The following is a 24,925-nucleotide window of genomic DNA, read 5'->3' as shown; positions in this document are numbered from 1 at the left end:
TTAAGGTGCATTGTGTGACTTTTCTAGTGGACGATCCGCAACCTGCTTGTCTCCATGGAAATGTTATTGCTTTGTCTACAAATGTTCCACAGTTTAGATTAAGCCTATTTAAACTGTATTATTTATTTATACACATGGAAGTGAGAAACACAATTTAAATTCTTTATATATTTTTCATATGAAGAATTGACAATAAACTTTTTAAACTTAAACTTGAAACCTGCCTTTCAAGAGGGAGGTTACTGGACTACATTACAGTTTAGATCTGTGGAGAGCCGTCCCTATTCACAAAAGGAATTATTGTATTTTTGAACAACAGAAACACCTGCAATGAATAAATGCTAGATGGATATGATTAATGTAATACCGTGGAACATTCCAGGTAAAACACTAACATCTCCATGGAGACAAACAGGTAGTGGACTCTCCTCAAGAAAAGTTGTGCAGTGCACCTTTAAGTTCACATTTTCTAGATTGCAAATTTAACATGAAAAATTGTGTGAGTAACATTTTTGTACATACGCCCACTTTATAATTGAAACCCCTGAACTATAACATTGCTTTTTGTTGCCATAGAGTGGAGTATTCCAGTTAAAGCAGAGAGCCTCCACCAGAAAAGTTAGGAGACAGTATATTGGAAATTCAGATACAAACTCAAGTAATAAGCCTAAATATCAGTAAGCCTAAATATATACAGTCAGGTTACATGAGAAATAACCAAACTTTTCCATATTTTTTATCCCAGTAAAATATGAATAAATAAGACAAAAGAATTTCAGATTATGGTTTTCTGATTATTAAGGTAAATGTTACATAGTGTAGCTTTATCGTGAGATAGATCCACAACAGGGAATGGTATTGGAGTAACTGCAGGTACTGTATGTAAATGTGTGTAAATGTATGTAAATATAAAATTTGTCCGAAATGAATAAAGCTGCCTGTCTTTTAACGGTGTGAAGTTCATTGGATTTCCGCTGCCATGCCCAGATCAGGGGTGTCCTCAAACTGCACCTTGTAGTCACTTTCTTGCTCTTCAAACACAATCACCTTCAAAATGAAATGAAATATAAATAAATAAACACATTTCATCAAAGTCATGCACTAGAGCTGAACAATGTGGGGAAAATATCTCATTGGAATCTGTCTGCGTTTTACATTTTTCATGTTTTAAACACCTCCAGCGGAATTGACAAAAAGACTGAAAAATAAACTGATAAAGTAATACAAGAATCACATTTCAGAACATGTTTGTGTCTAAACTACAGAGTTAGTAGTTTCACGCAGGATAAGATAGGAGATTTTATTGTTAGTGGAGGTTTTGTTTGCTAATTTAGCTAATTGTGTCCATTCAAATTGAGGTTAGAGAAATCTTGTTGTCATACCATACACAATACAATAAAAGGGTCCTGGTTTAGTCCTGATTTGGGTTTCGTCCTGGTCTAGTACAGGCTTAGTTCCAGGTTTATTCCCAGTTTTAGTCCCAATTTTGATGTTGTTGATTGTGTTTGATTGTGCAAGTGCAGCCTTATTGTACTAGTTTTGGTTGCTTTCAGCTGGTTACCTGGTTGATTCCGCTGTTGAGAAAGGGCCCTGGGAGATAAAGAGCCTGCTGGGGACCAATCGACCAATAACGGCCAAGATTCAGCCCATTGACAAACACCACTCCCTTTTCCCAGCCCTGAAAATACATAATTATACAGATTAGAGTTACATTCTTCTTACTGATGTCATATCATAGACCGCAAAAGACAATTATTATCTTTTACTGATAATACACAAAAGGTAATTCTAATATCTATCCTGCTGATGTCCATGGGTTTCAGACTAAATATTGTATTTTTTTAATTGGAAAAAAAACAGGCTGGGGGTTTGTCACCTGCTTGTTTCTATGGATATGTCATTGCTCTGCCTAGAATGTTCCCCAGTATGACATTAAACAGTTTTACAGCTCAAAAATACCTAGAAAAACTGGAATTTTCACTGTGAGTGGGACTGCCTATCCACAGATCTGACCTGTCGCTTGGTCTACATTGGTCTCCATGAAGACAAAGCAATTACATTTCCATGGAGAAAAGCATTTGTCGGACTTTCCAGAAAAGTTACACAATGCACCTTTAAGTCTTTCTTCATGCTTTTATATGACTTACCGTTAATTTCACAAAAGTGTCACTTGGATATCCGTACGCAAAGAGTTTCCCCATGAAAAATCCCGGGAAGCTGGGATTTTTAGAAAGAGTTTTCCATGGCGCCTGATTGAGACTGAAACAAAGCAATCAAAACCATCACAAATAAATAAACGCGATCTAGCTCATTCTGAAAGCAATAAACTGCCCAAACCTATCAATAAAAGCGGGCTTCATATCCAGGCTGTATATTGTGAAGTCCCTCAAGGGAATATTGTTTAATAAAATATCCCCCACTAGACCTGGAAGAAACACAAATCAATGTTGACTCACAGCTTCACAGGCTTGATTTAATATCAGTAACAATACACTGCATAATGTCTGTCCATCACCTTTATGTTGTTTATCCAGGTCCCTACCCTTGTGAACGCGTCCACAGTTTTCCACCAATAAACTCAGAGTTCTTTTGCCCTGCATTGTGAATTTTACATCCGAATTAAAACAGAATAGAATGAATAGAAAGTTTTGATTTCATACCTGCCCATCAGAAACTGCTAGCTCCTGAGTTTGACGCTTGAAAAGACCAATGTAGATTTTGTCCACAAATACCTGGAAAGAAAATCTGAATAAATACACGACTGTCTGAACTACAAACAGTATATTAATCACTCATATTTGAAATAGACCTCATATTTCATGATTAGATTCTCCATTAGTTAATAGACACGTTTGAATGGGCTCAATTTACATTCATCACTGTCGTGTTTTGATTAGATTGTAAATGAGAATTGGTTCTCAATCAATCTGCCTAAATAAAGGTTACATACATAAATACACTTCTTTCTCCAACTTGTAGCTCTCCACCCCCTTCCAAGTAGCTCACCAAGGGATTGCTAAATTATATGTACTGTGCTAACTAAAATTTGATTAACTACCTTTATAAATTTGTCATTTTGATGTGTAACTTTGTGTGCAAATAAATGTATAATGGTTTATGTTTTATAGGCATCTAACTGTATCCCACCTAAGGCTTTCCATGATTATATATTGAATTTCTTGGGATTGCTAAAATGAGAAACTCTCTGGTATTTTCTTTTTGTAAAGGCAGCTCACAGGAGGAAAAAGGTTGGAGACCCCTGTGTTAGAGAATCAAAACTGATCCCAGCACACAGTCACCGTCACGTTACAGTTTTTTTTTTTCAATAGCTTTTAGTCAAAATTTCTGCATAAATTCCAAAACTCACAGCACATATATATTTTATACAATTATGCCTTATTTAACACCAGTCTCTTGCTATCTTTTTTGCTCCTTTTTTTAGAATTTATTATTATCATTTTATATTTTACTCTTTGTTATTATAATATATTGTGATGTGTGAGCTACTGTGTCCAAGTAATGTCCCTTGTAGATCAATAAAGTTTGTCGAAGTCAAAGTCTAATAATACATACACATACATACATAGATTTTATTTATATAGCGCTTTTCTGGACACTCAAAGAAGCTTTACACAACAAAAATTAACAGTCAAAAGAGCAATAGATACATAATACAGTAAAGACAGAAGACTTACCAGGGCCCTGTCCCGTACATTATCTGCAGATTTCAGTACTCCCCCAGTCGTTATAGTGGTTTCATACAGAGTGTAGCCAAACGCCTGTCCACTGTCACTGTTCACTGGGAGGTTCTCCATGCTTACTGGCTTGTGTGACTTGAACGGCTTTAGACAAAATGAAATTAAACTTTATTATTCCTCCTAGACAAACTGTACAAACAGCATAAATCACTCTACCCCTTCAGTGAAGCTCAGAGCATCCCATAGCGACAGGTGCTGGTACATAATGGCAGGTTCATATGCCTCTCTGTAATGTAAGGTGGGCATGTCTGGGAAAGGCTCTCCATCTGCTCAAAGAGTCACATAAGTAACTGCTGAAAATACCGCTGAAGGTACACTATTAGGGATGTAACAATAACTGAAATATCGTGATATCATATTGTCAGACGTCTCACAATAATATCGTGGGCTGTCACAATATATCGACTTACAAGTTCCTTTGCTTAAATGCATTGTTTTATAGTAGCAACAGCTTATAAACATAGGGAACTACATATCCCATGATTAATTTCAGTGCAAACAACATGAAGAGATATGATTTTTACTTGAATTCTTGGGATTATGATGGAAAATAATCCACACCAAAATCTTGCCAAGGTATTTTTAAAGCAATTAGATTAGCCTCTTCAAAATATCGCAGTAAATATCGTACCGTGAGATGCACATCATGATAATTATTGTATGATTATAAGATTATAATTGTACCGAGAGATTTGGATATTGTTACATCCCTATACACTATGTAATGTTTTAGTGCTTGTCCCTATGGAGATGTTAACGTGTTGCTTGGAATGTTCCACAGTATAGGATTAATGCAATTTATGTCCATGGAGACAAGCAGGTGACACGAACAGGCCAAGTTACGGAATCTGGTTTTGAGCAAATAAAAAAATGTATTAAAGGTGTAATGTAACATTTCTTTTGTGCCACCTCTTTGTCTCTATATCTCAGTCATTATTGGTGTGCCTAGAATGAAGAGTATGGCAAGCTTTTTCATTTTCACAGAGACGAGCAGGTAAAACTGACAGGCCAATTTACAAGTCAGTGCTGTGGAGAGGTGAACCCGCTCACAGTATGAATGCATGTTGTTCAAGATCTTTTTGAGCAATAGAAACACCTGTAATTCGTTTTGTGTTGTTGTTTTTTTTAAATCAAAATAGGGTTACAAAATAGGGTTATGAAAAAGCATAACATCTCCACGTACTCGAGCAGATGGCAGGCACTCCAACAGAAAAGTTACACGGTGCATCTTAATTTTATATCTATTTTGTTTGTATTTTGACTTACTACTATAGCGAGAAAGAAGATCCCTGAGCAGATGGTACTTTGGTGTGTACTCCCCAGATTCAGACAATGGAGCGTCATAGTCTGAAAAACATATACAGTAAGACACAGCCCCCTACAGTGAGTAAAGGATATTACACTTCAGTAAGACCTCAACATCAGCTCTATTGAAATAAATGTATGTTCAAAAAACATCTATGGGAGGTTTAGTATCTCAACACATTGTCATTTTATATGAACTTAAAAATAAAAAAAACTCCAATACCAAACTTTTGATAGATGTTATTTGAACACAGAGTAGAGGACTACAAGCCTACAAAATTTCAGCCCTCTATGTGTGATACTTACAGAGATATCGACCTGTGAAAACGGCCAAGAAAAAAATAATGTGATTTGGACCCGTAAATTGACACATACTCCCCTCACTAAATGAGCTGTAACTTGAAAAGGAGTGATCGAAAATCACTAAAACTTCACAGGGTTGGTACATGATAGTAAGGGACTATTTGGTATTTTTTTCAAACATTTTTGAGATCGAAGTGCATGAGCCATTTGGTGAAATGGCGTGGAATGACCTACATTCTTTTTTTGTATTTTCTTTAGGGTGAGTGTCTTGCTGCTGGTTCACATGCATCCCCAACTCCTAAAGGCCACAATGGAAAGATGACGGTATGTCATGAAATGGTTAAGTGCTAAGTAGTTGTAATTTTTGCCTTAATCTCATTCTATTTTTGTGATTAATGGCATTTAGGTGTTTTGTTTCTTGTGGGTCTTGCATTTAAAAAATAATCTTTTCTAAGGGGCAAATTGTTTTCAAATTACCCTTCAAGTTATTTAGTTGAATGGTTCCTGTGTACAAAAACATACACTTAGAGATCGTTACCAGTCTGAATCTACTTGGCCTACATGTTACCCATAAATAAAGTCTGTCCTCAACATTTACTTTTTACATTTTTCACTTCAATCTAACATTAAACGCATTGAAAACTGTGGCATTGTTCCTAAAGAAGAGCAGTCTTGATGCCAGTACTAACAAATTCCGACCCATCTCAAATCTGCCGTTTTTTGGCAAAGTCCTTGAAAAAGCTGTTTACCAACAGCTTACGAACTTTCTCAAATGAACAACTCCTTTGATGTTTTCCAGTCAGGTTTTGAAGCCCACCACAGCACTGAGACTGCTCTTATCAAGGTGACAAATGACATCCGCCTGAACACTGATGCAGGCAAAGTCTCAGTCTTGATCCTGTTAGATCTGAGTGCTGCTTTTGACACTGTCGATCATGGGATCCTCTTACAGAGACTAGAGGACTGGTGTGGGCATCTTCTGGTACTGTAACTAAAACTGGTTCAAGTCCTATCTAGAAGACAGAAGTATTTTGTTGAAATTGGAAACTGTGTCTCAGATGACATGGCCCTGACCTGTGGGGTGCCTTCAGGGGTCAATCCTGGGCCCCCTGTTGTTCAATCTCTACATGCTGCCATTAGGCCAGTTAATAAGCAGCAATAACGTGTCGTACCACAATTATGCAGATGACACTCAGATCTACGTCTCTCTGGCAGCAGGAGACTATGGACCAGTGGACTCACTTGGTCACTGCATCCAACAGATCAGTGTGTGGATGCAAAACAACTTTCTCCAGCTAAACTCTGACAAGACTAAGATCATAGTGTTTGGTCCACAGAAACAAAGGGACAGTGTCAGCAGTCACCTCAGTCTCTCGCTCTAAATTTCAGCAAGAAATCTAGGTAATAATGACTCAGACTTGAATTTAACAGTCACATAAAATCAATAACATCTGCATTTTACCATCTAAAACATAGCAATCAAAGGTTTACTGTCTAAGCAACTTGGAAACTTATCCATGCATTTGTCTCGATGGCTGCTTGCCTACTCAGTAAGGGTATGTTTAGTCCCTCAACCACATAAATGTCCTCTATTATGTGTTTGTCTTTTCTCTTGAGTGTAGCAGTAAACTTGCCTTTGACTTTTAGTGGCGATCTGCCGGGCCCCATCAGCACCTTTCTGGTTCTCACCAGTTCACTGAACTGTCCTCTCTTCATACATGTGTGATGGCGACTGCTGTTACATCCGCACCAGTGTCAATTTTGAACACTGCATTTCTTTTGTCCATTTTTATTTCTGTCATCCACGGGCTGCTCGTAGAGTCACTGGATAATGAGCCCAAAAATGCGATCTCATCAGATGATGAATCCTCTGTTACTAAAGCCACATTTACCTCATTCATTTTCTTGGACTTGCACACCCTAGCAAAATGTCCTTTCTTTTTGCAGCTATTGCATGTGGCATCTTTTGCTGGACATTGCTGAAATGCGTGTCCTTTAATGTCACCCGCACCTTGAGCAGGGTTTGGCTTTTTTTTAAACGTCTGTTTGGGCTGCCATTTATGTGGTTTGACTCTGACGCCCCCTTGTGGCCTTGAGCGCACACTGTCGAGTTGAGCGTTAACAACTTCTCCTTTGAAGTTAGTTTTTTAACATCTCCTGTTGTTTCTTTACCAGTTCACTTTGTTTTACTTTGGTTACTGCTTTTTCGAGTGTCAGTTCTGGATCCATTTGCAACTGTTCTGATAAACGTGTGTGTCTCTGAGTCCGACCACAAGCCTGTCTCTGACCATCTCGTCATGTAGTAAGCCGTATCCACAGTGCTCAGCTAAATAATGCAGCGCAGTGATAAAGCTGTCGGCCGACTCGCCCATTTTCTTGCTGCCGCTGATTAAACTTAGCTCTTTCAAAAATTACATTTCTGCGAGCTACAAAGTGAGCCTCGAGCTTTTGTTTAACTGTCTCGTACTCACTTGCTTGTTCTGGACTGAGATGTAGGGAGACTAAAATATCCTCAGCTTCTTCCCCCATCCTGTAAATCAGTGCGTTTACTTGATTTTCCTCAGCTTGTGTCTCTAGACCTGACGCGATCCGGAATCTGTCAAAGCGTTTTATCCACTTGGTCCAATCTTCTGCTTTGAATGAAAACTTTTCCGGCGGCTTTACCTGATACTGTGCCATCTTTTTTTTTTTTTGATACTGTGCCATCTTGAATGCCTTTTTTTTTTTTACAGGGCAATGAGTTGCTAATTACCGTTAGCTCCCGCCAACCATTGAGTTGCAAGCCGCTGCTGCTGCGTTAATTTTTTTTCTTTTACTATTCGGATCTTCTCCGTCGGCAAATCCCGCTCGTATTTTAGACTCTTCTCCCCAAAGAGTAAATCATTAGCAGCACTTCTGACACCATGTTCTAGATTTAAGGGTTCATAATAAAGACGAGACAGACCGTGTTCCAGTCAAGCCCCCAGGTTCCAAAATGGCCGTCCATTCAAGTCAATGGGCTGAGCTCAATGGCGCATGATCCCAGCTTAGCCTAGCATGGCTAGGTACTTCCGGTGGCCGTGGGCCGACCGAGCATGCGCTGTAGTGCTCTTTTCTCCCACGGGCACACGCGAATGCATGCGACCACACGCACGGAGCGCGGGATCGTGTATCACGTGATCGCTTTGACCAATCAGAGCGAGAGGAACTAGAGCGGAGCAGTGCGTAGCCAAAGCTAACGATTATAAAGCGTTTTTTTTAAGACAACTCAAGGATTTTGAGCGAGAAAAAGTTTATGATCTAAAAATAGGTAAAAATCGCCAACAAATCCGATAATTTTGAAAGCTGTAGGTGACCTGTCAGACGAACACGAGCAGTTTGTGATTATATTGCGCTCTATGATAAAAATCTTGTCTCGACCCACGGGACTTTTTCTGCTGAAGTTCCAGTGAGTGACCACTACGTCAACTGGAGGCAGCTACAAGCTAGCAATACTGTATCCAGTTATTTTAATAGATCCATGTGTTCCAGTCAAGACGGAACCATAATCTCCAACTTTATTGTCCTCCACCCAGGAACATATAACACACAACATAAGTTCCTACCCACATATTACTACATAGACCAGTTACAAAATCCACTGCGATGTGTGACCAGAGACGATTGGCAATAGGTAGAGGCCTGAGGTGACCAGAAGGGGGTGTGTGAGACGATTTATTCTGGGAACATACAGAGCAGGCAGACACAAAACTTCGAGTATCAGCGTCCATAGATGGCCACCAAAAATGACGCCTGAGGCTTGACAAGGTGCGCTTCACCCCAGGATGACAGGCAAAGGAGGAGTTATGGGACCACTGCAAGACCTCACTGCGTACAGCAGACGGAACAAAGAGTCTTGGGTGGTCCACCTCCCGGATCGGGCTCGACCTCCTGCGCCTTTCTCACATTGGCTTCAACCTACCAACAGAGAGCTCCAAGAACGCAATTAACGGGAAGAATGGTTTCAGGATCAGAGTGTTCAGACGGGTCAAACTGGCGAGACAGTGCATCAGGCTTAACATTTTTGAAACCAGGGCGGTACGTAATAGTGAACTTGAATCTCCCGAAGAACAAAGCCCACCTGGCCTGGCGTGAGTTTAGCCTCTTAGCGGACTGGATGTAGGCTAGGTTCTTGTGGTCTGTCCATACTACGTTGCTCTGCTCCTTCCAGCCAGTGCCTCCATTCCTCAAGGGCGAGTTTAACAGCCAGGAGTTCTCTGTTGCCCACATCATAGTTACACTCAGCGGGGGCACGCCACCTGGAAAAGAAAGCACAGGGGTGAAGACGAGAATCTGAGTCAGAGCGCTGGGAGAGAACAGCCCCAACCCCCACATCTGAGGCATCAGCCTCAACAATAAACTGCTTAGAGGGGTCAGGGTGAATCAGGACTGGAGCTGTTGTGAATAGTTTTTTAAGCTTGTTGAATGCAGGAGTCCATTGGAATGGAAGCTTAGAGGAGGTTGGACGGGTGAGAGGAAGTGCGACCTTGCTGTAATCCCGAATGAACCTCCTGTAAAAGTTAGCAAAGCCGAGGAACCTCTGTAGTTGTTTTCGATTACAGGGAGGTGGCCATTCAGAGACAGCCTGGATCTTCTTTGGGTCTGCTTTGACTTGTCCAGTTTCAATTATGAAACCCAGAAAAGACACAGAACTGGCATGGAATTCACATTTCTCACTTTTCACAAACAGTTTGTTCTCCAGAAGCCTTTGCAGGACAAGACGGACATGTTGGCGATGTTCGGATGGGTCTCTGGAATAAATTAGAATATCGTCCAGGTACACAAAAAACAAAGCGATTTAAAAAGTCCCGAAGGACATCATTTACCAGGGCCTTGAAACACAGCAGGTGCGTTTGTGAGTCCAAATGGCATGACACAGTATTCAAAGTGCCCCAGAGGTGTGTTGAATGCAGTTTTCCATTCATCCCCTTCTCTGATGTGGACAAGATGGTAAGCATTTCGTAAATCCAGTTTTGTGAAAATAGTGGCACCCTGCAATGGTTCAAAAGCAGAAGAGATGAGAGGCAAGGGATATTTGTTCTTAACAGTTACATTGTTCAAACCTCTGTAATCAATACATGGAGGTAAGGTCTGGTCTTTCTTAGCAACAAAGAAGAAACCGGCCCCCACAGGAGACGAAGATGGACGAATAATGCCGGCAGCTAGAGTCTCTGATGCAAGTCTCCATGGCCTCTCTTTCTGGTCGGGACAGGTTGTACAGGCGAGCAGGTGGAAGATGAGCTCCAGGAAGAAGGTCTATGGCACAGTCATAGGGCCTGTGTGGTGGTAAGGATAGCGCTTTCTCCTTACTGAAGACCTCCCCCAAGTCATGGTACTCTGGTGGAACTGAGGTTAAATCCGGAGTTGACATAGGTAGTTTGGATTTCGTCTCTTCTGACAGAGGGAGAGCTGACTGCAAACAAGACTGGTGACAAAATGAGCTCCAGCTAACAATCTTATTGAGAGACCAGTCAATTACAGGATTATGAATCTTTAGCCAAGAGTAGCCCAAAACTAACGGAGTCAGAGGAGCAGAGAAAACAAAGAAACGTGTCTCTTCGTGATGGTTGCCAGACAGAATTAAATGGAGAGGAACAGTGTGGTGAGTAATTTTAGCTAGAACAGTACCATTCAAAGCACTGACCTGAATAGGCTCTGGAAGAGGTTCAGTGGAGATCCCCGCCTGCAAAATCAAATCAGAGTCCATGAAGTTTTGCTCTGCCCCGGAGTCCAGTAGTGCTTGAAGGGGAAGTGACTGGGTATTGAGACACAGGGTTGCAGGTAACAGGAGTCTGGGTTGGTCAGTGGGGATTTTAGAAACCTCGCCCATCAGTACCCCCATTACTGATGAGCGGGCTCTTTTGGACGGACAGGACACTGAATGAGAAAATGACCACCTTGACCGCAGTACAAGCACTCGCCAGCTCGAATTCTCCGTGACCGCTCCTGAACAATCAACTTGGCCCGGCCCATTTGCATAGGACCCTCGGGATGGAGGAGCGGGGGGCAGAGCAGGAACATTATCGACAGTCTGAATTCGGGCTGGAGGTGAGGAGGATGTAGGGCGAGGAATTCTCTCGCCTTCGCTCGCGCAGCCTGTTGTCGATACGAATAGCGAGAGAGAGATAAGTTCCTCCAGAGAGACAGGGTCATCACGGACTGATAGTTCATCCTTTAGTGTGTCAGTTAATCCCCGCCAGAAAACTCCCTTTAAAGCTGTGTCATTCCACCCAGATTCGGAACTGAATGGAGTAGTCTGCCACACTCTTATTTCCCTGGTGGAGATCTAGAAGCCCCTTAGCAGCATTCGTCTCACAATCTGGGTGAGCAAAAACCCTTAAAGTCCGCAAAAAATTCTGAATAACTGACACTTTCCACGCCCCTGCCACCCAACATAGCCTCGGACCAGTCAAGGGCTCTTCCACGCAACAACCCCGTAATAAATGCTACCTTGGAATGGTCAGTTGAAAATGTCAAAGGCTGGCAAGTAAAAACAGTCATACACTGCAAGAGAAAACCTTTAGTTTTACCCAGGTCCCCACTGTATGGCTCAGGATGAGGAACTGGAGTTTCACGGGAGGGGTGTACAGCGGAGGCACCAGCAGGGGCAGCAGCAGAGGCAGCAATGGAAGTGGGGTTACTGGGTTGAGAGAGATTCTGGGATGAGAGTTGATTTGAAAGGTGCTTCACCAACCTGGTTAAGTTTGAGACTTGGAGTCCGATATTTTGATTTGATTCCATGAGATCCTGTAGTGACTTGTGGTGCTGGCCAAGTAGATTTCCTTGGGTGGCAACGATCTTCTCCAACTCGTTGGGTTCTGCTGGGTCCATTGTTTGGCCAGATCGTTCTGTTAAGAATCACTGGTCAGACCCAAATATGCAGTAACAAAAGTATTTATTAACGAAAATAGTCGTGGGCAGGGGTATAGATTCCAGGGGAGGTAGGACGGGTCCAGGTTGGCTGAAGTGCAATGGTGAAGAGGCTGACCAGAGGCTTGCGGAACATGTGGTAATGGGATGAGGCTGGCTCCAAAACGGTTGAACTGGGAACGGACAAAAGTAAACAGATAAGAGTCAAAAAACCTTCAAAATGCTCAAAAACACAAAAAGCCTGAGTAGTTCACACCTTGGTTGACGGAACGATCTGGCACTGGAGAGCAGGTCAGCAGGTCTTTTATTGCCGGAGATGATTACTGACGAGGATCAGGAGTGGAGCTCAGCAGGTGAGATGATTTGGGGACCCGCCCAGGAAAAACCAAATAAGGTGAGAGAAGGGAAGAGGGAGCAGGGAAAGAACAGGGAAGGGAGGGGTAGGAGGGACAGGAAGAAACCCTCACAAAACTAGTAGTACTCTCTCCACTGAAGGGTCCCCTCAGATACACTGTGCTCTTAGGTCTCTGTTTAACTGTTTCTGCTCCGTTACTCCCTGTCCTGCTCTTCTGTACATCTATGTTCTGCTCTGAGACAGATCGATACATCTGAAATCTGCTGAATGTTTCCCCTCACTGTCACTGTACTGTGTGTTTATGCACTCTGTAGCTGTAGTCTTTACTTCTCTTGCTTTGATGTTTGATGCCTCTTCATCAGCTTGGCAAACACTATACCTCGGTATATGATATTTCCTAACATAATTAATGCTTCATGCACTGTAGCAGAGTGGCTTGTAGCTAGAATATCTTGAACACCAATGCAAAATTTGCATGTCTGGGTGAATTCCCTCCAGGCATTTTGGTTTCCCTCATCGACCCAAACCATGCACTTGGTAAAATCCTCCAGCTTAAGTCGTCATGACCAAACCTAGTTTCAAATCTGGAGATGGGTTCCCGACCATGTCACTACTGCACCCACTGCTCTTGATAAGTTGCCCTGGACAAATTTCCCTATGGGGACAATGATATATACCTTATCACTTGCCCAAGCCAGTAACAAAGTAACTGGTGAGGGCCATTGGTCTTCACTCATTGCTTCTTCTCTGTTATTATTTTTCCTTGCAAATAATTGGGATTTATTTTGAGGGCCTAAACACTGAAGTCCCCAAACCGGGTATGGGATTGACTGGTCCGGTGAAAAATTTGATAAAATGGACATCACGACAATGCCCAAAGTGACTCAACAGCGCCACCTAGAAGTGGACCCCAATCGGAGTGGGGATAAGCAAAGTTTGGCATAGGCAAATGAAATTCAGAAGAGTGATAGTGAACAATAAGACAAGCCAAATGTTGAATTGGCACATACTCCTATGATGAACAGAAAGTTGGCCATATTGGATCAAAAGTTCACCACAGTTTTGACTGCATGTTTGTTAAATGCTTCTAGTCCTTGTTTTTTTTTTGTCCAAATGAGCAAGCATTTGACATGTCACATGCAGAGGCATAGGGTCACAAAAATTATCTTTTTTTTATGATAACCCCCACACATCCTACTATAGACATGAAACGCCAGCTTTATCAGATTATCAGATTCTATGAATAACTACAAGCAAAAAAAAAAAATATTACAGACATGGTGCATTTTCACAGCTAACCAACAGGAGTGCAAAGATTCCAAAAAAGAAACATTTAAAGGTGCACAGTGTAATTTTTCTGATGGAGGATCTGTGGACCTAGGCAGTTGCTGGGAAGGGACAATAGCATGCTGGGCAGTCACGTGGGAGGAGCGTGCACACCAGGGTGAGGGCCATTGTTGCCATGAGCGGCTTTTATTTTCACTTGTTTTTTTGATAGATCCCTTTATATTATATTGTTTATACTTGCCTTTTCCTGCCCCCAGTCTAATCTGCAGCTCCATATTGGCAGGTGCGTGGTAAGGAGCTGTCCCGTCTGTCCAGAGACCCCACCCTGGAGCTGAGGGATCCTACTCTGGCCCACATCCTGAGGAGGGGCCCTCGCAGACGGGCCGGTCTGGCACCTTCCCCCAGGGTCCTGGGCCCGGTGACCATGGGTATGGCTGATTGTGTGGACAGCTGTACCCAAACAGACATCAGCTTCCAGCACATGATGACTCTGGGGCGGGGCCAGCATCCCTGTGGAGCTCCGCCCCCTCCTCACCCTCCCCCGTCTCCACCCCTCCCACCTCTCCTGGACCCCTATCTGCTCAATGACCTGTGAGTGAATACAATATGTGCTTTCCTGTTACTCAACATATTTATATTGATATTTTCAGCATGTAGTACTTGTTGTTACTGTTACTGGGGATGGAAAGATATACAGTACAAAAATGCTAAATGAATTGTTATACCTATTAAGAGTATGGTGTATCAGCTTTTTACATTAAAATGTTGCTAACCGATAAAATGCACACTGAGCTTATTACAAATATTCAAAAATACTCTCTTGGTACTGTGTTTGAATAAAAATATTATTATATTATTAATATTATTATTCATAGAATTATACAGCGCATTTCAAGACACCCAAAGTGCTTTACAGTTCGTTGTTCATTCACTCCACACTCAGTGGCGGCAAGCTACTATTGTAGCCACAGCTGCACTGGGGCAGACTGATGGAAGCAAGGCTGCCAGTCTGCGCTATCAGCCTCTCCGACCACCACCATGAACTCTCTGAGGTACTAACTGACATTTTTAACACCTCCTTAAGACAGCAAGTAGTGCCAAAGTGCTTCAAGACAGCTACCATCATACCTATCCCAAAGTGCAGCACAGTGTCAACCTTGAATGATTACCGTCCTGTGGCTTTGACTTTGACTATTATGAAATGTTTTGAAAGGCTGGTTATGGTTATGACAGAAATAAGGAGGTCCATAAACGTGGCTGAGGACATACATCAGTATGCCTATCGTGAAAATCGTTCTACAGCTGATGCTATATCTGGACTGGTTCACATAGCTCTAACTCATCTTGAAAAAAGGGATTCTTATGTTAGACTCCTTTTTTGGATTTCAGTTCTGCTTTTAACACCATAATCCCACAGATACTGGTAGACAAACTCATTCTCCTGGGCTTAAGCAGGACACTGTGCAACTGGATTTTGGATTTCCTCACCAACAGGTCACAAGCTGTAAAGATCCACAACATCACATCTTCCTCCATCTGCATCAGCACTGGCTCACCCCAGGGCTGTGTTTTAAGCCCCCTTCTGTATACACTGCTCACTTACGACTGTGTCGATCACTATTCTTTCAATCATATAGTGAAGTTTGCTGATGACACAGCAGTGGTGGGGCTCATCATGAACAACGATGAGTCCAATTACAGGAGGGAGGTCTGTCAGCTGGAGGCTTGGTGCAAAACCAACAATCTGTGCATCAATATAAAGAAAACAAAGGAGATGATTGTTGATTTCCGCAGGAAACCTAATGCCCCCTCTCCTCTGTACATCAATGGAGATGCGGTGGAGATTGTTTCCTGTCTTAAATACCTGGGAGTCCAAAACATGAATAGTCTCAGCTGGTCTAATAACACCAGTTGCATTGTGAAAAAGGGACACCAACGCCTATACTTTCTTAGGCGCCTAAAAAAAGCAGGTGTGGGCCCCTCTGTCCTGAAGGCCTTTTACAGGTGTGCGGTGGAGAGCATCCTCACCACCAACATGACTGTGTGGTTCAGCAGCAGCACCAAGGCAGAGAGGAAAGCTCTGCAGAGGATAGTTAGAGCTGTGGAGCACATCTGCGGCTGTAGCCTACCCTGCATTGAAGATATTTACATCAGCAGGTGCAGGACAAAAGCCCACAGCATCATGGAAGACTCCACCCATCCAGCACATGAACTTTTTACAGCTCTCCCATCAGGCAGAAGATTGCGCCACCTACAGGCCAGGACCACGAGACTTACGGAACAGTTTTTATCCTGATGCCGTGAGACAGATTAATTCTGTCAGAAAAAACACTACAAAACAGCACTGACTTGGAACGCACTTTAGAAAATGGGGGCGGGTTGACATACAATATTTTTAACTATTTTATTCTTATTATAACTATTTGTTCTTATTGTTATCTGTGCTGCTGTTGACCTGGACCTGAGTGCATTGTTTCGTTTCTGTGTATTTTTTATACTGGAATGACAAATAAATTTGATTCTATTCTATTCTATTCAACACTCACACATACTCCACTTTCTTACTAGCCAATGTAGCCAGAACTGTTATCGTGTCATAAGGCAGTTTTTGCCCCTGGCACCCACTGTGGCACCTGATGTTCCCAGTGGTCTCCCATCAAAGTCCTAACCAGGCCCTGCCCATCAGCTTAGCTTCTAATATCTGAAGAGTTCAGGCTTTGACAAGCTGGTATGACCACTACATACTTTCTGTTGTTTAGATTTGAACCAGAATACTATGACCCTGCGGACTACCTCGACATCACTCAACATGAAGTGGACCGGCAGGATGACCTGGAATATGAGGTGAGTCACTTAAATATGACTTTGTTTGTTTTTAAAGCCCACAAACTCACCATGTTTCCTGTACATGTTATTTCTCCAGGAGGTAGAGTTGTATAAATCACGACAACAGGACAAGCTTGGCCTGACTGTTTGTTACAGAACAGATGAGGAGGAGGACCTGGGCATTTATGTGGGAGAGGTGAAAACAGCATCTTAACAAAACAAGACTGAAAGACTTTAAACTGTACTTCGTTAAAATTAACTGTTTTTCCTCAAGGTTAACCCCAACAGTATTGCTGCAATGGATGGACGCATTCGCAAAGGAGATAGAATACTACAGGTAGTTATCATTACTCTGTACTGATTGAATAGCAAAAGGTGGGCATAATAAAGCACTGTGTAACTTTTCTGTTAGGGTCCATTAAAACGTTCGATGGTATTAAACATGTTTATCTGGCATTGCCTCTCCACAGATCTGATTTAGCCTATAACTTGGCCTGGTAGAATAGAATTATCTTTATGGAGTTAGAAGGATGTAACACCATACTGTGGAACATTCTGCTTAGACAAAGCTATATCATCCATGGAGATAAGCTGGTGGTGAACCCTCACCAAGAAAAGTTATATAGTGTCCCCTAGAAGTTTCCTTGTTTCAGGATATACTAAAACAGGAGAGGCTCAGCGTGATGGAAAGGATAAAAAGTCCATCTATATATGGATAACTTAAAAACTAAAGCTGAATAATAATAATAACTAATAACTTTTCAAATTTTTTATAAAACAGATTATTTTATACCTTGAGTAGGCAGCTATGTGTAACATCAAAATACTATGAAACATTTCATTTCATTGTGTCCAGGTGAGTAATGCTCCAATCCTGTATAACCTTTACTTCAACACTGTTCAAAATCACTGCTAATCCCTCTTGTTCCCTACAGTAAAAAACCTTCAACTTCTAATGTGACATTTCAACAAGAGTTTTGGAGCTTAATAACCACAGAATTGCATTTTAAAGCAGCAACCTTTTCACAAATTAAGTAATTTAATTGAAGCTGGCCTCAGTGCAAAGGGTTTAAGGTCCTCTGTTATCTGGCATTAGCGCAATTCCCCTCGTCTTTCAGATAAATGGAGTGGACATCCAGGATCGTGAGGAGGCCGTGGCTATTCTCACCAGAGAGGACAGCACCAATATCTCCCTGCTCCTTGCTCGTCCCGAGATAGAGGTGAGGCAGTTGTATTTTAAATGTGTGTATGTTTATACCTAAACCTTACAGTTTTACTTATGTTTTAAGGTGATCCTAACTGTATGAATGTGGTTATAAATGAATTGTATTTCTTGTTATTATTGATGTAGGGCACATTTACTGTAGTATGGATTAATGTAAAAAGGGCAAACCTTTTTACCTTACTTTTCAATTACATTTCATATCACTAAATCGCTCAAATTTCTCTATGGGAAAAGTAAAGGTACCTATCAAACTTACCAAATGAAACTTGTCATTTGGAGAAGGTGCACACTGATAACAAAATTTTAGGGATGGTCCTGAAAAAAACTATAAAATACAAGTGATTATGTCTGCAACACCTGCAAATCATAGTATTTGTTAACTCTGTAACCCACTGAGGGAGTATGGTTCACCATTTATCTGCTGTTTGCTGCAAAGTCACTGGTGTTAAAGGGGAGGGAGAGTATAAACATGATGAGACCACAGATACGAGGGCAGGCAGGACAAGACAAATAGAGCCTCCACTCACCGAGCTAACATGGCCCCAGCTTTATTCATCTCAAGGTCACTCTTCCTCCAACAGATAGGGGGGGCACTGGAGCACACCAGCACATCCTTCCTATAACTGCTGACTGCCAAATAGGGTCTGTTCATGGTCTAGAATTTAAGTAGTATCAAATTCTCATATGGATGACAATGACCAATATTATTCAGTGAGGTGCAATATTCAAAAGAATAGCTCAATTGATTTTTGTTAGGGAATTAGGTCCACAATCTTGCTATACACTATATAGACAGAAAATAATAAATCATTAATGTTCCACAGTATGGCATTAAACTTCTGATTCTCCATGAGGACAAGCAGGAAACACAGGTCAGATCTCTGGAGATGCAAGCCAACTCTGAATAAGAAAGTATGTTTCCAAGTCATATTACACGTTGCAATAAAAGCTGCATAAAATAGCTGCATTAAATTTTTAACTTTACATGTTTATAAATACAGAACATAACTTCAGCTACTTTACATTTGCCTATCACTAAAAAACACTAAATCACAGATCTCCAGAGTGGAATATGATCAAAGATTCACAGCACGATTTGATTTAACATCGCTAAGGCAACATATGGGGCCTATCCAACTGGATTTTGACTCAGAGTTGGAGGCTGCAGGCAGTGGAGTGGTAACATCTGTATTCAGACCACAAATACAGACAGAGCTATGGGGCACATTTAAAAAGCATCTCATTAACAGTCTAACACAAAACAAGCTCATAAGACTGTTGGAAGATTGTAGAAAATTTGACTTAAGCATAACATTTCTTGTGTTTACTATGGACCTAAAGAAATGTATTGATGATATAAAAAACACCTGGTGACTTGCAGTTTAATTTATTATTTCATTTTTTTCAGTCTTAATTTTAGTTTTTGTCTATTTTTATTTTATTTTTAATTTTGTTGCATTTGCATTTATCAAAAAAGCAAAACAAACAAATAAAAAAAAAACTCACAGGTGTGAACAGTCAGAAAGAAATCAGATTACTCACATTAGATGTAACTGTTTATATGACATTTTAATAATCTGGTTACTTCAGAAATCAGATTTCTGGTGTGGCTGTCAACACGGAAAGCCTATTGGACTCCTTAGCACATATGGAGTTTGATTTTAGGAACTAGAATCCCCACAACTGAGCGTGTAAACAATCCATTATATGAACAGTAACACCCCCCGTCTGGAAATCTCACAGAGGGTGGAACAAATCAAACACTGCAAGGCCTGACATAGTATATTACTAAGGCAGGGGCTTCAAGAACGGCTAAACCAGTACAGAGAGATGAGGGTGCTGTGAGAGCGTAATAGGGAAATGCACATGCTGAGATTAAAGACTGGAGCTGTCGAGGGAGAGAGTGAACTAAAAAGGACATCAATGAGTGAAGAAAAGAATAATCAATATGTAGTTACACAGTCAGAGCACAGTTTTCCAGTGTAACAGGGTAATTAGACAAGGGTTCATGAGCACTAAAAGGGTTCAGGTTTTTCAAGCCCTAACACAACTCGTGTTAGCGATAGGGATGTCACAATAACTGAAATATCATGATATTGTTTTGTCAAAAGACTCACGGTGTGGACTATCACAATATATTGAATTACTAATCTCTTTGCTGAAATTCATTGTTATGGTGCAGAAATAGCTAAAAAAAAAACTGAAGATACTACTGCTGCTACTACTACCTGACCAGCCAGAACCATACGCTTTGACAAAACTTTACAAAGACAAGAAGATCTGAAGCCACATCTTGTTTCCTTGATTTCAGAGAGCATGATTGACATGCATATTAATCAATCAGAGAGATTCATGTTCAGTTTGCATCAAAAACAAAAATGGCAGTTTACATGTAAAAAAGGAGAAAAAACATCAGCACAGATTTTTGCAGAATCAACAATCGAAGCACCTTATCTTATGAGATACCTACTTATCTCAGGTCAAAGAAGTTTCTTCCGCATTTGAGAAACATGTGATTATCGGCTGAGGTCGGACAGTCCCAAAATAGGAGGGGATTTTCACCTTCTATTGTTTGATTTCAGTCCCTTCTGGGTTTGAACAAAATATGGCTGGTCAGGCAAATATAGACCATATCGTGAAAATATCAAGGGATTTTTTACATCCTTAGTTTGCGACCAACTCATTATTAAATCTAAAATATTATTAACTTGTGAGGCAGCTGTTGTAGTGATTTGGAGATATACAAAAATACTTTGGATTGCTTTCTTATGTGTGCATAATAATAATAATAATAATAATAATAATAATAATAATAATAATAATAATAATAAAGGAATTACATATATTAAGCTTTTTTAAAGCAGTAACATAAATGGTAATATGTCCTTATGTAGCATTTTTTACCTTTAACTGGTACTGAAGAAGCTTACATATAATAATCATTCATACTCATGCATTCACATAGACATTGCTGAAGTGTCTTGCACAATGACAGTATGCATTTCCAGTATCAGAAATGGAATCACGACTGCTGTTCCCTTCTGAAATGGATTTAAAAAAAAATATAAAGTAAGGGGAAGACCCAGGACACGCTGGAGGGACTATATCTCTCGGCTGGCCTGGGAACGTCTCAGGGTTCCCCCGGAGGAGCTGGAGGACGTGTGTGTGGAAAGGGAAGTCTAATATACAGCATTAAATCAAATAGTTAGTTTAGGCCTTTTCTTGTATTACAATTGTGTCATTTTTGTATTTAAGTAAGGTAACCTCAGAACTGCAGATGTCCTTTTAAGAATGAAGTTTTTTTTAGATAGTGTACATAATAGTCAGTGTGGATTGTATAGTAGGCTATATTTGTTGTCATGTAGACCTCAGACGTGCATTTCCAATTAGGATGTAATGAATTCCATGGTACAGAACAATTATGAAATTGTAGGTGTTGAAAATATTTTTTGTAACAGCATTTTTTTTTTTTGTTATGTTCTCACAATGTTGAGCAATTAAAAGAGGTTTGTCACTATATTTAAAATGTTCAAACTGGAACATTTGAACACAAACTTGATTTCAATATTAATACCAAACTGGTAATTTTACCATAAACTGGTTGCAAAACAATAGCACTTTTCTACCTTGCCCAGAATTATCATGGAAAACCTCTTGTAGTGTTATGTATTCTACTTTAACTGTGCAAATGTTGCTTTTCTCATGTGTTCAGAATGGTAATCAGTTGGATCAAGAGGAGCAAGACCTGGAACCTCTGGACAATACCGCTCATTTATCTGGAGACCAGAATGTCAGAAACAGTAACGCCGAACAGTACACTGGAGAGGGGGGCTCAGCAGGGGGCACCATGATGGGGGGACACTCCAGAAACAGAGATTCTCCTGTTCTGATTCAGACGGTGCTTAGTAACAGTCAGGAGCTGGACAGTGGGGTGGGGCGCACAGACGAGAGCACCCGATACGAGGAGTCCTCCGAACATGACTTGTTAGGGGATGACCACACGAGTGCCCCCAACACCAACGCTACCAACACTCCAGGAAGTATGCGCAAGTTCTTCACCCACCGAGCAGACACACCCCCTCTGCTGCACTCACAGGAGCTGCAGTTCAGCACAGACTCACTGTTGGGGCTGGAAGGGGTCAGTGGGGGGTGGGGGGAGCAGGTGGACAGGGGCTATGGGGCAGACGCCATGATGAGGACCATGATGATGCCGGGACTGACGGAGGAGGAGTGTGAGAGGTACAAGGAGCTGCTGGAGATCAAGTGTTACTATGAGAAGAACTGTAACGGGGAGGGCGACACCGAGGAGGGTGGCGTGCCTCTAGACGTCAACAGAAACGAAAGCCTCTCGCAGCATGAACTGGCTCTGCTTGAGGAGGAGTTACGCCACCTAGAGTTCAAATGCCGCAACATCCTCAGGGCACAGAAGATGCAGCAACTGAGGGAGCGTTGCATGAAGGCCTGGCCCCTGGAGGATAAGACCCCAGGGCTGGGGGCCGGGCTGGGGAGCGGACTGGGGGCCGGGCGTCTGGACACTAGTGCGACTCTGTCTGACATCAATGAGATCCCAGAGAGGGACCGCTCCGACAAAGACAGTACAAGTGCCTACAACACTGGAGGAGAGAGCTGCCGAAGCACCCCTCTGGTCAGTGAGCAGTACCCTGCTAACTCCACCCAGAGCCTGCAGGGGGGTGGAGAGGCTCCTGTGTCACCTGGAGCTCAGCTGCCCCCCCTCACCTGGCAAAGAGCAGACCAAGAGAATAATCTGTACTCCCCACAGTTTCACAGACGAGGAGCAGAGGCTAAACCCTCCAGCCCCGCATTCAAAGTCCGCTCTCTGTCCAGAGATGGTTCCAGGAGAGGGTCTGATGGAGCAGTAAAGCGCTCAATAAAAACCAATGGCTCCTTTGAGAGGACAGGTGGGCACAGTGCAGAGAACAGCCCCTACCTGTCCCGCAGACACACAGAGGCCCTGCCTCCTCAGCGCTTCCTGAGCTGCATGCAGCTCAGATCTCCACCCCCCTCACCTCAGCTGGGTCTGTCTAGAGAGGGGAGCGTGGGCAGTGGTGAGGCTAGCCCCATGAGCCTGGGCAGCACCTGTAAGGACATGCCCCTGACAGTGGGCTCTCTGCCCTTACCCCTGTCCCCCCGCATGGAGTGGAAGGTGAAGATCCGCAGTGATGGCACAAGGTATGTGGCCAAGAGGCCTGTGAGGGACCGTCTGCTGAAGGCTCGGGCCATGAAGATCAGTGAGGAGCGCAGCGGTATGACAACTGATGATGATGCTGTGAGTGAGATGAAGATGGGGCGCTACTGGAGCAAAGAGGAGCGCAAACGCCACCTGCTGAAGGCACGAGAGCAACGCAGGCGCAGGGAATTCATGATGCAGAGCCGCCTAGAGTGTCTGAGGGAGCGTGAGAGAGAGCAAAGCACTGGACAAGAGGGGGCGCCACCTCCACAGCTGCCCTCATCTATCCTGGAGCTCTGCCATCGCAGAAGCACGAAGAAACGCAGCCGCAGGATCCTGGACAATTGGATCACCATCCAGGAGCTGCTGGCTCATGGGACACGGTCTGCAGATGGGACAAAGGTCTACAACCCTCTGCTGTCGGTCACCACAGTGTAGTCTCAGACACACACCACCAGCAAAAGAACTATAACAGTTTGAGACGAAACAGTCCAAATTAAGCCATCACAGCACAAGAGCTGCTCTCCTTTACAATCAGAGTTTATCACTGAACTGTGAAGTGCTCCCCCTGCTCAAAGGCACAAAATTATGCATTTAAAGTAGCGTTTGGATTATGGTCCTTTTTGTTTTGTTGGCACACACTGTAAATGAAGCTGCTTAAGGTTGATGTTTTAGATGCACTGACCCATTAGACATTATTACTATTGCACATCTTACAATGCTTAATGCAAAGAAACTAAGACGATGGGCTTAATGCTTATATAAACCCATAGTCACTGCATTTTTATAGTCAATCAGCGCAGTGTGGTTACTGCCACATGGACAACATAAAACATTCTTTAATTTATTGTTATATTCTTAAAATATATTTAAAATATCAAAAAATCTGCTATACATAATAATAGAAGAGTAGTAGAAAAATATGTTACAAAAAAAGCAGCTTTATCTGTATTTGAAGGGGAAGCACTGTTAAGGAAAAATGCCAATGAAGGAGTGCCACCTGCTGGAAAATCATAAACAGGACACAAACATTGAGCACAATACTTAAGAGCCAATAAAGCAACTGTGAAGCAATTCCTGTGCCATGAGTGCAACATCAGTTCATGTCACTAACAATGTGCCAATTGACACAGAATATTTTTTGTAAGTTTCTAGAAAGCACAACTCACATAGTACTTACTAGAATAAGATGGGCCAAATACAATACAAAACTTAGCAAAGCACAGATATTATGGCTATCAAAATGATAATGCATTAGTCTTTTCCAAATGAACAAAGGCACAGTTGTATTTTTATGCATCATTCATTTACACCTCACTTGCTCCTGGTAATTTACTTCTGTAGACACAGCTGTCTTGGGACAGACCGACAGAAGTGAAGCTGCCAATCTGCACCATCAACCTCTCTGACCACTTCCACCGTCACCACATTCAGTTTAAGCAAGATGGTGAGGTATCTTGCCAAAGGGTAACAATGGTACATTGCTGCCCCATTATGGCACCTGGTATTGCCAGTGGTGTCCCAGCATACCAGTTTCTTTCTCTATGCTTTTTTTGTCTATACCATCTGAGACAAATGTATGCTGTTAGCTAAGACTGAACATAATCCATTTGAGAACATGGCTAAGGCAGTTCTGAGTTTTCTGCATGTTTGATGTAGAGCCAAATGCTTTTTACATGGTTGTTAATGTGGATGTGACTTTATAAATGCTTCTAACTGTAGCATAGAACAATGTAATGTACTTGCTGAATGTTGTGGTGTCCAGTGTCTGCTATTTAACATGGGAAACT

The 24,925-nt window shown here is 42.0% G+C and overlaps 1 protein-coding gene across 1 annotated transcript in view; it reads left to right on the top strand.

The window, feature by feature from the left end:
• The window catches only part of LOC110164789 (PDZ domain-containing protein 4-like), a 60,325-nt gene extending 35,423 nt beyond the window's left edge, over nt 1-24,902 (top strand). Inside the window, exons 7-12 of the mRNA XM_055165700.1 lie at nt 14,180-14,487; nt 16,656-16,740; nt 16,820-16,918; nt 16,997-17,059; nt 17,841-17,942; nt 21,660-24,902. Of these exons, the coding sequence (XP_055021675.1) occupies nt 14,180-14,487; nt 16,656-16,740; nt 16,820-16,918; nt 16,997-17,059; nt 17,841-17,942; nt 21,660-23,573 (2,571 nt within the window). The 3' untranslated portion in view covers nt 23,574-24,902. The remainder of the gene's footprint in view (nt 1-14,179; nt 14,488-16,655; nt 16,741-16,819; nt 16,919-16,996; nt 17,060-17,840; nt 17,943-21,659) is intronic.
• The last annotated feature ends 23 nt before the right edge of the window (nt 24,903-24,925 follow it).

This window comes from Boleophthalmus pectinirostris, unplaced genomic scaffold (genome assembly GCF_026225935.1).
Source record: "Boleophthalmus pectinirostris isolate CB_2022bp ecotype Guang Dong unplaced genomic scaffold, ASM2622593v1 HiC_scaffold_8, whole genome shotgun sequence".
Lineage (NCBI taxonomy): Eukaryota > Metazoa > Chordata > Actinopteri > Gobiiformes > Gobiidae > Boleophthalmus > Boleophthalmus pectinirostris.
This window is presented reverse-complemented; position numbering and strand designations above follow the sequence as displayed.